Here is a 14,065-nt window from a genome sequence, read left to right as displayed (position 1 = left end):
GATCTTCATTTCTTAAACAACTTTTTTAGATTCTTATTTGCAAATTACATCCCATTATCAATATTAACAAATTGTGGGATTCCATACCTCCCTAAGACATTCTGTTTAAAGAACTTCTATATGCTTTTCACAATTATTTTTACTAAGGCTTATGCTTCAACCTACTTGGTAAAATAAACTACCACGACAATTGAAAAATTCAACTACCCAAAGACTAGAGAAAAAAAGGTATGAGTATATTCATACCCAATTTCAGAAAAAGTTAATATAAAATAAATTGGATTAAATATGAATAATATTATTTAGTATCCACACCCATATATCAATCTAATTAGTTCAAAGAGATTTAGAAAAATTACAAAAATATTCATGAATTTCACATTTAAGCTTTATATGATAAATATTATACTATAAATATTTTGAACTATATCTAATCTAAAATAATATATATTAAAAAAAAGTATTATAAACGTATACAAATTTTTCTAAATTTTTAAAACCTATTTTTAAAATAAATATATCAAATAATTTTTTATTTTTTTAATTTGAACTATATGAAGATTAATATATATATATATATATATATATATATATATATATATATATATATATATATATATATATATTTAACATGTAAACATGGAATTAAAAATAAAATATAATTAAATCATTTTAATAATTACTTCTTTATGTTGTCTCTTATTTTTTTAATAGTGTATTTCTTATAAGTCAAAATGATGAATTTTAATTGAATAATAGTGTAAAATAGATTTACATCAACAATATATTCTAATTAATGTATATATACATTATCTCTGGACATTATTATAAGCAACAATTTTTTTTTAAATTCATTGAATCACTGAAATATCTATTATATAATAATGACCAAGTAGATAATTTATTCAATGAATTTAAAAGGTTTTTTTTCTTATAATATATATATATATATATATATATATATATATATATATATATATATATATATATATATATATATATATATATATATATATATATATAAAAATAAGATTTTATTTTATTTCTTAAATATATTTTATTCTATTTTTGTGTAAATTATTTGGTATCTATAAATTTTAGTCGGATATCCATTTGTATAAATGAATTAATTTTTTTAAATAATTAAATTAAATTAAAAAATGATGGATTTAATTGAAATATATTGACAGTGGAAAAAGATTTTACACCGTCATTAATCCTATACGTTGAATATTAAAATAAGTTTGACTTTTATTTTAAAAACCTATAAAGTAATATAAATAAGTGATGTTGATGCATCGAAAGTGTAAACCTTTTTACGCTAATAATTTGTAGTAATCAATCCCAAAAATGATATGACTAAATTCAAAGAGTACCAAAAATATCCAATTTTATATTAATAATTAATCCCTATTTTAAAAGTAAATAAATTTGTTTTTTATTTTAAGACGTTGGGTATTGGAATAAATTTGATTTTTATTTTAAAAATCTATAAAGTAATACAAATGGGTGATGATGATGAATCGCCTGTGTAAAATTTTTTACAGTGACAGTAAAGAATAATTAAACCTATTTTAAAATTAATTTATAAAATAATTTTGTAACCCTTGTGAATGTTAAATTAAAACTATTTTGTTTTGGTGAAAATGTTTAAACTAAAATAAGCATCAAAAGAAAATGTGTTTCTGACTGGGCTAAGGGTTTTCTCCCTATTGTAACAAAAATTATAAGGGTTTCCTCCCTACGCAGCCACCACCACTATCACGGCCGCTTCGCCGCCGCCACCACCATAACCACCACCACTGCTTCGCCACCTAGCCTTCATCCGCCTGTATCGGAGCGCCTCCTTCAAGAACGGTAAATAAATTTTTTCTGCAATTTTAATTTCATAGATCCTCGTATTTCTCGTTAATTACAGATTTGAATTCAATCGTTTAGGGTTTCAGTTGTATTCAATAGGTACTGATTTTTTTTAACCTTATTTTAGGGTCTCAATTATATTCAATTGAGACTGATTTCATGAAAGCACAGCTCCAATGAGTGATCCTCCAGCTAAATCGCGTGCCCAGCCGGACGAAGATTCGCCGGTAAGCCTCCCTGATGAACTTATTACTGAAGTTCTTTCCTTTGCCGATGCAAAGACTCTTATGCAAATGCGATGCGTATCCAAGTTTTGGAATTTTATTGTTTCTGATCCTAAATTTGTGAAACTTCACTTTAAGCGTTCTGCGCGAAACCCTCACCTGACTCTATTTTTGAGTAAATCCCACCTTGATGGGGATAACAATGTTGTACCCTTCTCTGTAAGTCGGTTGATCGAGAACCCACTGATCACCCTTCCAAATAACCCTTATTATCGATTAAGGGACAAGGAGTGCCGCTTTGTTATTGGTTCTTGCAATGGATGGCTTTGTTTACTTGGTTATTCTTGTCTCTCTGACTACAGACAGATCTGGTTCCGTTTCTGGAACCCTGCCACAGGTAAAATGTCCCAAAAATTAGGGTACATGTGGGATCATATGTTGGGCCTGTATACTCATTTTAAGTTTGCGTTTGGTTATGATAATTTATCGGAGACTTATAAGATTGTGTTGTCAATTTTGGATGAAGCTGCAAATAGAACTAATGTGCGAGTTTTAAGTGTGGGTGATAATAATTGGAGGGCTATTCAAAGTTTTCCTGCTGTTTCTCTTCCTTTCCGCTATAGTAATCCTGGTGTGAATGATGGTGTGTATTTGAATGGTAGTCTTAATTGGTTAGCTCTTCGCTGTTACTTTCAATCTAATGGTGCTTATGGTTGGAAGAGTATTAATGTTAGGCAGTTTGTGATTATTTCACTTGATCTGGGGACGGAGACCTACAGACACTTGATGCCTCCTTATGGTTTTGATGCATTGTCACCTGTAGAGCCATCTATATGTATATTGATGGACTGTCTTTGCTTTTCTCATGATGATAAGAGAACTCATTTTGTTATATGGAAGATGGAAGAATTTGGAGTTGAAGAGTCTTGGGCTCAACTTCTTAGAATCAGTTACCAGGATCTTCAGAGTGTGCATCATGACGTTGTTGACTTGCAATATTCTCAATGGTTGCCATTGCACCTTTCTGATCATGCCAATACACTGATATTGGCTAACAACCAAGAAAGGCAGGCAATTCTATATAATATAAGAGACAATAGAGCAGTGCGAACTAGAATTACCGATGAAATACAATGGTTCTCCGCTAAGGTCCACATCGAAAGCTTGTTTTCTGACATTTTGGAAGTAAGTGCCTCTTATAGAGTATATACTTTTTGAATTTGTGTCGAATCTTGTATTGTTTAATATACGTTACCAATCTTTTCTATTTGATGGTTTTGGTTGATATGGTTTAAGGCTTGACAATCTTTGAATCAAATGAATTTGTTTTTATTTTTTATTTATAAGAAGCTAGATAACATTTTAAAGATCATTAGCTTGAAGGTGTTTCTTCAAAAAGGAAATTCAGTTTTTGCATTATTAATTTCATTTACTTCAGAACTTTCTTACAAATAATATATTGAACCGACTGATTTATTGCCTTGTTTAGAATTATGTTTTCGGTATGTTTTAACTGTCCATAAATAAGAATGTGTTGTAAATTAATTTATAGTATGCTTCTTGATCTGAATTTTTTCACATCAGATCAAGTATTTCCACACTAACTTAGGTATTGGAAATTATTTTACTTTTATATCTTATAATGATAATGATATTGCTATACTATCAATTTTTTTATTACACAACCCTTGTGTCACCGATGATATAAGCTTGCAGTCATGGTCAGGTCAAGCTAATTTCTTTATTATTCGTTGAGAAAAATGAGCACATTTTAGAGAATTTTGCAATTTTTGTTTCTTGTGTTTTTGTTTCTTTATTATTGTATTTTGCAGTTTCACTCTCATGTCTAACAGAGTATTTTTTAAATTATGGATCTACAATCCTAGCTTCAGGCACTTCAACCCTAATTAATGGTACATTCTGGGATGGTGGGAGAAAAAGAAGTAAGAAGCTTATTTGGAGCTACAGTTACAGTACTCGTTTTGTACCAGACATTTATGGCCCTCTTGATGTCTTTCGTTTAGGTTTCTTCGAAAACATTTGAAGCAACTCACTGCTTAATAGTTGTTCTGTTTTACAACTCTTCTCCTGCCTGTTTGTTTAGAAGCAGGTGAATGTCTCCAAATCTTTTTTATAATTTAAGTGCACTGTTTTCAAGATCATTTGAGTATATTAGGAATAATGTTGCAGTTGCTCAAGATCTAGTGATCTATGGTCGGATGTTGCTTTTCTTTGTTTCTCATTATTTGGTTTATTTGTCACAATGTGTGTTAGAGTTATGAATATTGGCCATGATTCTCTTGGAATTAATGGAGAAAACTGAATTGTGATTTTGTGATTTTATTGATTGTTAGTTACACTGGATTAGATCTATTTATAGATCTTGTTGATGACCTGCTGTAGCAGGTAAGACCTAGGGCTGACTGACACTTGTCAGTCAGTTAGTTACAATCTGTTAGATATGTTCTAATTGTAACTAACATTTTGTTACAAGGCTATACTAGTGTACATTAATCCTACGGTAAGCTCATGTGAGCTTACTTAATAAATCCCACAATATTACATGAGTGACTCCTTTAATAATGTGTCTCATGTTTACCCATTTAAAGTGCAAGTGTCATCTTCCCTGTGATCCCAAAATATCATTTTAACAAAATTTCCTTTTAGGGGAAACTATATAGTGGCAACAAATTCATTGCCAGCAACTCACTCATTAAACAAAAGGTTTTGCGACTAACAAGGTAGCCAGAAAAACTCAATCGGTACATATATTCAGCCCAACTTAAAACAATGAGTACACCTATCGGTACAAGGAAAAGAAAAACTATCTTGCTTCTGTTTAACGTAGATGCAGCAGGAGGTGTCAAAGTCCCGAGTGATGAGAGCAAGCAATTGAGAGATTCACACTTCTTCCCATGGTGCTCATTATTTCAGATATTGCTTCATTTTCCTTTCACTCTACTAAACAATAATTGTGATGAACAAATCATGATTTGTACTTCAAACGAAGTTTAATGATTTCTTCTTCAATTTCTTTTTCCAATTCAAAAGGACTTATCGATTCTTTATTAGATTATATGGAATGCAATTTTTTTACAAGGCAAAGCATCCCTAGCTTAGAGATGAAAGTTGGAGATCATATCATGTCATACTACAATTATATGTCATACTACAAGTTACGCAGTTTAAATACCTTGGGTCCACAGTATCAAATAGAGAAAAAGTAGAAGTTGTAAACCATCGTATTCAAGTGGGGTGGTTGAGATAGAGTAGGGTCTCAAGTGTTTTATGTGATACCAAAAGTATCGCTCAAGTTGAAGGGAAAATTTTATCTTATATTTGTAAAAGCGGAAATGTTGTATGAGTCAGAGTGTTCGGCGGTAAAGAACCAACAGAAAAATAAAATAAGTGTAGCGGAGATGTGGATAATGTGTCGGAAGTATGACATTGGTAATACTAGACAAGACTATGTTATAAATGATATTAGAGAGAAAATTGGGGTAGCATCTATCATAGAGAAGTTGGTGGAAACCTGGCTTAGGTTGTTTGGGCTTGTTGAGACGTAGATTTTGTAGTAAAGAGGGTGGATCAAATGGAGAGTAGTCAAATCACCTGAGTAGAGGAAGATCTAGAAAAACTATGAGCGAAACTATTAAGAAAGCATCCCTAGCTTAGAGATGAAAGTTGGAGATCATATCATGTCATACTACAATTATATGTCATACTACAAGTTACGCAGTTTAAATACCTTGGGTCCACAGTATCAAATAGAGAAAAAGTAGAAGTTGTAAACCATCGTATTCAAGTGGGGTGGTTGAGATAGAGTAGGGTCTCAAGTGTTTTATGTGATACCAAAAGTATCGCTCAAGTTGAAGGGAAAATTTTATCTTATATTTGTAAAAGCGGAAATGTTGTATGAGTCAGAGTGTTCGGCGGTAAAGAACCAACAGAAAAATAAAATAAGTGTAGCGGAGATGTGGATAATGTGTCGGAAGTATGACATTGGTAATACTAGACAAGACTATGTTATAAATGATATTAGAGAGAAAATTGGGGTAGCATCTATCATAGAGAAGTTGGTGGAAACCTGGCTTAGGTTGTTTGGGCTTGTTGAGACGTAGATTTTGTAGTAAAGAGGGTGGATCAAATGGAGAGTAGTCAAATCACCTGAGTAGAGGAAGATCTAGAAAAACTATGAGCGAAACTATTAAGAAATATCTAGAGGTTAATTAGTTGGTTAGAGATATGATATATTGTAGAACATTATGGCACCGTTTCATCCGTATAGCCGATCCCACTTAGTGTTATAAGACTTGGTTGTTGATGTTTTCTCCTTTTAACACATTTAGTGCAGCTTATATAGGGTTCTATTTATACATGCTAGGATATGATTTGGGCAAAAACATAGAAAGCTGGATTCATTTTTAGGCCCACATCCTCAACTATGACCGCCCCGCCCGCCCCATTTTTTTGCGGGCTTTTGCGGGGCGGGCCTAAACGGGGCAGACATGCCCGTTTGCGACCCCTAGTTTTGGGTAGTCATTCTTACTAAATTAAGCCGTGTAGGCAACATGCTTACATGTCTAAAACCATACTTATTCTTTCAATTATTCAGATTCTAATGGTGAGAAGCAACAAGCCCCTATTTGATTTTACATGAATGGTGAAGCATCCTTGGTCTTCTACCAAGCTTCTGTATTGCATTATTCCAAATTTCCCCAAGCTCTATATAAAAAGACTTTCCTTTCTCGGGTCTAATTTAGATTTGTTTGTTCCAGCATTTATACATGCTTATGTGATTGATCATATGATATTTTATGTATATTCTTTTTATATAATTTGCTCCTACGCATTATACCTATGGTCGATTAGTTACAAATTCTTTTATAAAATTTTCTTGAATGTATTATACCAAATTTGCTCTCTCTATTTATAGAACTCTAGCTAACTAAGGTAGTTACATGAAGGTGCAACAGAATTCATCATTTTATTGATGAAAGGATATTCCGCCTTTAAACCCTATTAGTTTTTATCCTATATATGCAGTTGATTTCAATTACTTAAGTGGTAAGCAATCAACTTTGCAATTCCAAACAGAAAATCAGCCCCAACATTTTATAATTGCATTAAGTTTTATTCTTACACTACTCTTATGGAAACTCACTTTTAACTTGAATCAAATCCAAGCTTCTTAAAATATCTTCTAAACTCTAAAATTTTGTAGTTCCCTTTTCCAATAAGCATTGGATAATTTGAGTTTTAGAGATCTATGTATCCAACAGCGTGCTATAGCAGTGGCGAGTGGCCACAGTTGCGAGTTGGTAACGGAGTGGTTTGCTATAGCGGCTGTCGGTGGGGAGCATGGCCTCGTTATATGAGGGGGTCGAAATATGCATAGTGGTTATGACCCTTTGTTTTCCCTTCAAGTATTGGAGTTCAAACCTAAATATTTCCATTTTGATGGAGTATTTATTTATTCTTGGAAAAGGAAAATAAAAAAGATGCAAAACCAAGATCACCGAGATTCGATCCCGTGTCATCATAGGTCAAAAGTGTCCTCGACCACTACGCCAAAGTGTGTATTATATCATATAACACGAATAGTATAGTACATCCCTTCCCCCAACAAAGCTCTGCCACTGGCGGCAGTAGCGTCCATTGTTCGACCAATATTGCAGGTGTTTGCGGCCTGCTAAATGCTTCCAAAAGAAAAACCTTATTTTAATAGCCATTTTTTGAATTTGGAATGTTAGTGGTAATTTGTCAAGGGAAGGAAAAATTTGTTAGTAATAGGTATCGAACCCTGGATCTCCTACATAATAAACCTTTGGTAGTTACTTTAAACCTCTGATGCTTAACCTTGTTTGTTTTTTTGTACTTTCTTTTGTTATTTACATTTATGTTTTGCATAAGACCTATGAATTTAATTATTTCTAATTTATGAATATTTCATGAATTGAGTATTGTTTTAATCTTTCAGCATTTATTTTTACAGTAATAATTATTTATTATGTTTAAGAAATTCCGAATAGCGGCCATCTCGCAATAGCTTTTATAAGACTAAGTTGCGATGCGTCGCTATCCAGAATTGATAATCACAATAGAGATGTCAAATAATAAATTCATTCTCTTCCATCTTCATTCTCTTTTCGTACGAACCTTCAGTTGTGTTGAAAAAAAGAAGAATGAAGCTAGGTATCATATATTCCAAAGTTGATTATAGGATGCTAAAAAGTTAGCCAAACTCCATCTTGTTTACCATTGAATTTTGGAGCTTGTAAATTTGATTTCTCATGCCATCCAAACAAATCTAAATGAAAATTACTGGCTTATATTTTAAAAAGTTTGAAGTTTTTTTACTTTTTATCAATTAACTTTGTCATCATAAAATTAATTATAAAAATCTAAAAACTTCACTTTTGGTAACTAATTTTTGTTGTTACTTTCTTGTCATTTTGGCAGGCATCTATCTAGCTCTTTCAAGTTTTTGTTTGATTATAATAATTCATCAGACACTTGGAACATGGTGGTCCATGGCGCTAAACTTCAATGTTCACATTAAAGGTCAAGTGAGAACCGGAGTGAGAGCTTTCGGTTTGGGTGGCAATGCTTTGATAAATTTTATTAGTTTTCTCTTGGTCTCTTCAGTTGCACTATATTTGTCCCCGGGTGGCTGGTGGTGTGTATTGGATGGATGCTCTTAACTGGTTGGCCATTTACAATAATTTCAGGTATTATTAGAAATTGGAATATTATTATTGTTGAGCAATTTGTGATATTTTTGTTGGTTTGGCAATGGAGAAAGTATTAGGATAAATAATATTGGATAATTATATTAGTTAAAAGTTAGTAAGTTGATAAGTTTGTTAGGAGATGTTACTTTGGTTATTCTTAGAAAATCTTTAGATAGCTTTCCATTGGTTAGGGGAAAGATATCTTTGAATAATGAAATTGTGATTAGAGAATTATTTAGTGTGAAAGAAGTGTGAGTGCTCTTTTGGGGTTGCTTTGTGTGCAAGGTTATCTTCTTCATTGTAAACTTGTTGTATCTTCTCTTTGAATCTCACTACATGAATAAGAAGTTCTTCAGCTCTTTGCAATCTTTATCTTTATATATTTGAGTTTGTTTTACGCATTCCTCTAATCTTGTATATTAGAATTCTCGGGTTCCTAACAGGAACACAGGAAGTTGCCTGCCCTTTGATACTTTGGTGAAGTGCTACTTGTCGAGCCAAATGTTGCCCTTTTCATGAACTGTCTCTGTTTTTCTCATGATTTGGCGATAACCAATTTTGTCGTGTAGCAGATGATGTGGAGTTGAGAAGTCTTAGACTCAAGGGTTGTCAGTGCACTTTTCTGAAAATGGAGATACATTGATATTGGCAAACAATCTAGAAGACCAAGCAAGTCTCTATGATTGGAAAGTAAATAGAGTAGCGAGAACTATACTTACTAATAAAATATGTTGGCTCTTTTCCAAGTATTTTGTTCAAACTTCGGTTTCTTCTTTCTGAAAGTAAGTTCCTACTTCATTTTACTTGTCTGGAACTGTATTTAGTCACGTATATGTTATTTAATAGTTTGTGTGATCTTTTTTTCTTATGATGGCTTTGGTTGATTACATTGTTGAATGATCATCTAATTGGCTGTTGTTAAATAGAAGCTGTAATGGCCACCGGTGCTATCGCGTAGTGGGTTTTGAACAAACCGCTACTATTCTGCGATACACTAATTATTACAAAGTATTATCAAATAGCAGCTATATAGCACTGCTGCATAGTGGAATTTGAACAAACCACTATTTTGCATTATCCGCAATTGATAACACTGTTGATTATGTATCAGTCAAGGAAATTGGTGGTGTCAGGGAATATACAGAAGCAATTTTTTGGGTTCTTTGTGAAACTTCCTTTTTTTTTCATATATGCTTTAGTGTATGTTTAGAAAACTAGCAGCATTTTTTACAATACTTAGCAAACTCTGTTTGCAGAAGCAACTCCTTTTTTACTCGTCAGTTTGCAAAAGTTGGAAAAAGTGTTACCCTAAGTTCAACTTCAATTGAAATATGCCCTTAATTTTACACTAGTCAGTGATAAAAGGCTTCTAGATTTTTTGGTTGCAGTTCACATGCTTTCCCCCCTTGATAGCATCAACCTGAAATGCAAGAGTAAGGATTGCATTTTCTGTTTATCCTCTTGAAGTTTTTATTCATGAAGGAATAGGTCAGCTAAGGTTAAGAGTGTGGATAAATGGAGTGTAAATGTTGTTCAAACTACATTCGGTTCCAAAAAGTGATGCTAAAGCATAGAAATGGGAATAAGGCCCTGATTGGATAAACAACTTATAGCACAAGCGTACTGGTATAAACTTACATAAGCTATTTCTATAGAAAACAATAAAATAAAGTTAAGTTGTTTTCATATATGCTAAGTTGTTTTTACAAGTTATTTGGAGAACTTATGACAATAAGCTGAAAAAACTTATTTAAAATGTCATAAGCAGTTTTCATAAATTCTCCCAAAGAGTCTCACAAAACTTGTGACTTATGTCAGTAGATAATTCTTCACACATATTAGGACTGTTTTTTTTAATAGGATAATGCCTTTTATGGTTTTCAAAATACTAATCATATAGGCTAGTTAAAAGCTTAGTAAGCATAACTTTTTAACAGATGATTACTATGGAAGACAGACTGCCTTGAGTGATATTTGTGAAGAGATGTCATTTTCTATTCGGCAGAACGTATATGCCATTTAAGGTCGATATAAAGATTGACATCTCTAATCATGGAATAGTGTAACTTGAGCTTCTCACCGGAAAGTTGCCTTATGTTTAGAGTTTGAAGGATCTATCTGAAGCAGTATTTTTCTTCTGTGACGTCAGTGTCCTATTGCTGTTCCCATTCTTCGTCACAGGCGCAGCAGCTGCATCAAATGAGTTCAGTTCAACAAAATCAATGGACATTGTGTGGGAACTAATGTTCATGAACAAAATAAAATAAGTTTAGTAGGAAAGACAGAATTTTAAGCAATAGATATAAATAACTTTTTTGGACCTGATACTTGAAACTAGTTTGAGTAAAGAGGAGAAACCAATAACTAACAAGGCATCACCAAAGATTGTTTCATATAATTCGTCGAATAAGCAAAGTTTTCCTATCCGCTTATACTATTTAGAAATTGGATATCTGTTTATCTTGATCATAAAATTGTCTTTGCTAATTGATATATATTCTGACTTATTTATGTATTTCGTAATTTTGTTGCAGGTAGATACTCCATTGAATTCATAATGACTCTGCAATGAATCAAAATTCCAGAACCTTTACCCTCTTGGCTTTATTTTCATTCACTAAAACTACACATGGCTAGTTTCCTCACAATTTCACAAAGACAAAGATAACTTTTTTTTTTTAATAATTTAAATGGCACATGACTCAACTCATTATATTAAAGCTTTGCAAACCAATTAAATTGTGCATTCTTTTTAATAACACCTCCTTATCTTCATGTAAGCACATTTATCATGTGTGGTTGTGTAGGGACATAAGGTGCAGGAGTGCAGGTTCGGAGGGCAGGTTCGAACCCATGATGTTTCACTTGTTTATCTTTAATTTCAGTCATTAGACTACTTATAAAAAAAATACACATTTACTGTTTTATACTCTATTTTAACATGAATGTTGCTATGCTTCAAAAACAAAAAGGTGTTGTTATAGTTATAAGAAAAAAGGTTATTTTATTGCATTTTTCACTTAATTTGTGTAAAAGATCTTGAAAATCACTCAATTAAAATGGAGAAAGTGATATATAAGAATTATTAGTTAGAGCCATCTCTATATTGAATTTGAACTACATTGACATTTGAACTACATTGACATTTGTTTTAAGCTATGTGTAAACATTAAAATTTAGGGAAAGAAATTTTAAAAATGTAGAAATGTAAAATCATCTAAATTTTAATTTAGGATTTAAGTTAGCTTATTAAGTTGTTGAGTAAGTCTTTATACTCCGTTTTTTATTATAAGTCGTTTTAAAAAAATATTTTGTAACATAATATATGTCATTTTACAATATTAATAAATCATTAATGTTATTTTTTAATTATATTCTTAAAAATATTTTTTATTCTCTCTTTTGAATATTAATTTGTCTTTTCAATATTATTAATGAAGGATAATTTTATAGAATTTTTCATAATTTTTTTATCATAATTATTACATTTCTTAATACGTATAAAAAGTAAAAAACGACTTATAATAAAAAAATAGGAGGGAGTAGTCTTTTTGCTAAGAAAAACTTACCTAAATTTATACTATATTTGTTCACCTAAATTTTTACACTCTATCGAACAAATTTTTAGTGATTCTAATAAGATATAATTTTTTTGAAAAACTCTTTTGATTAAATGTTTTTGCAAGAAATTGTGGTTTCTCCTTGAGTTTCAAATCATTTCTTATGGTCTTAATATTTATTTGAATCATGGTTTTCAAAATGTGATTTGCGAATTTGATGCTGGATTATTAATCTCTTATTCATATGTAGATTATACTCAAATCTGATATATACTTATCCAATCTCTTATACATAAAGAATCACGTATAATTAGAGAGTATTTTCTATCTGTCATTCTTTTTTAGTTAATATTTCTTTAGTAGAATTTAATTCCAAAAAATTTAATTTTCAGCTTTTTTTAATGATAAAAAACAAAAGTAATAGTTTTTCAAAAACATTAAAAATCTTCTCATTAAAATAGTTTTTAAAACTAAATTTTAAGAAAAATTATGTATATCATATTAAGATTTTTAAAAATATAAATATCTAAATTACTCAACGTCTAAAGTATTCTTTTAATTTAAAACAAATTCATCTCAGTATAATTTTTATTATTTTAGATAAATTCTCTTAAAAACTATTTAAAATATAAAGTGAATTATTTATTATAAAACTTTAAAACACAAGCCTTAGATTAATTTTTACCCTTCAATCATTTCAAAAACTCCCGTAAATTTCTAAGATCTATTCATAAGTTGCATAGCCAAAAAGTTATTTTAATACCTCCTTGCACTACATTCTTCCTTTTAGTTCTTAAAATATGTTAAAATATTAAATAATTCTTAAACTATTTTGTCATCCTTTAATTTCATCTCTATGTTATGTTTGACTGTTAGATGATGAAAATTTAGTCCTTGATCTTTTTAATTTATCTTCAATTACTTTTTCTTTGTTCTAGATTGACTACAGTTCATCTCCTTTTTTCATTTATCTCTTCTATCAAAATTTCTCTTTCATTTCTTTTTCATCTAAAGACTAACAAAAATGACAATTGAATTTCTATGATATAAAGTAACATCCTCGTTAAACAAAAATGACAACTGAATTTCTATGATATAAAGTAACATCCTCATTAATAATTTGTGAGAATTTGCATTGAACTCTAATTGATTGGGATAATTTGATATTTTGATAGAAATTGTGCATGCTGTAGTCGAAATCTGTTTAAGTATGTTGTCGAAATATATTAATATTTATTCTAAGTTAGTATGTCGAATGGATCTTTGTTTAAACTCAAATGTTTAAGTTAACTTAGTAGTCTATAAGTAGGCTAATTCTCTCAGGTTGTTGAGAGATTTTTTGGTTGTTGATATTCACTTGTAATCTTTGAATCCTAATAGAGAAAGTGAATAGTAAAATAGTTACAACTAATCCCGATTCTTCTTCTTCTTTCTTCCTTATCTTTCGTAAAATCTAATAGGGTTTCTTGTGTTTGTTCAAGAAACTTAATTTTTCTCATATTATTATTGACGACATCGATTCACAACAAACTGGTGCGATGAGCGTGGATGAGAAGATGTCGTCAACAAAGCATGAGGTTGAGAGATTCAACGGTGTGGATGATTTTGGTTTATAGTGCTTGAAGATGCAAGTCCTTCTTGTTCAACATGCTTTGTTAGAAGCGTTGAAAGGAGCATATAAGATGGA

The 14,065-nt window shown here is 31.0% G+C and overlaps 1 protein-coding gene across 7 annotated transcripts; it reads left to right on the top strand.

Annotated features, from left to right (window-relative positions):
* The first annotated feature begins 1,645 nt into the window (after positions 1-1,645).
* Positions 1,646-11,833, top strand: LOC127127733 (F-box/kelch-repeat protein At3g23880). 7 transcript variants are annotated; one of them, XM_051057003.1, is made up of 7 exons: positions 1,646-1,857; positions 1,988-3,269; positions 3,971-4,027; positions 4,109-4,194; positions 8,547-8,815; positions 9,391-9,600; positions 11,353-11,833. In XM_051057003.1, exons 2-3 carry the CDS (start codon positions 2,037-2,039, stop codon positions 3,989-3,991), a joined length of 1,254 nt encoding a protein of 417 aa, XP_050912960.1. In that variant the 5' UTR covers positions 1,646-1,857; positions 1,988-2,036; the 3' UTR covers positions 3,992-4,027; positions 4,109-4,194; positions 8,547-8,815; positions 9,391-9,600; positions 11,353-11,833. The 7 variants fall into 7 exon arrangements, with proteins under 7 accessions (XP_050912960.1, XP_050912962.1, XP_050912961.1 ...); XM_051057005.1 differs by adding an exon at positions 10,207-10,251 and having other exon boundaries at positions 3,971-4,194; XM_051057004.1 differs by adding an exon at positions 10,075-10,251 and having other exon boundaries at positions 3,971-4,194.
* The last annotated feature ends 2,232 nt before the right edge of the window (positions 11,834-14,065 follow it).

Source organism: Lathyrus oleraceus, chromosome 3 (genome assembly GCF_024323335.1).
Source record: "Lathyrus oleraceus cultivar Zhongwan6 chromosome 3, CAAS_Psat_ZW6_1.0, whole genome shotgun sequence".
Lineage (NCBI taxonomy): Eukaryota > Viridiplantae > Streptophyta > Magnoliopsida > Fabales > Fabaceae > Lathyrus > Lathyrus oleraceus.
Note: the sequence above shows the minus strand (reverse complement) of the source record. Positions and strands in the feature narration are given on the sequence as shown.

What these genes read in the sequence shown, in the direction of transcription:
- LOC127127733 (XM_051057003.1), top strand. Translation starts at nt 2,037, where the DNA reads ATGAGTGATCCTCCAGCTAAATCGCGTGCCCAGCCGGACGAAGATTCG. An exon ending in TGTTTTCTGACATTTTGGAA is followed by an intron (nt 3,270 to 3,970) that starts GTAAGTGCCTCT and finishes CTACAATCCTAG; the next exon opens with CTTCAGGCACTTCAACCCTA.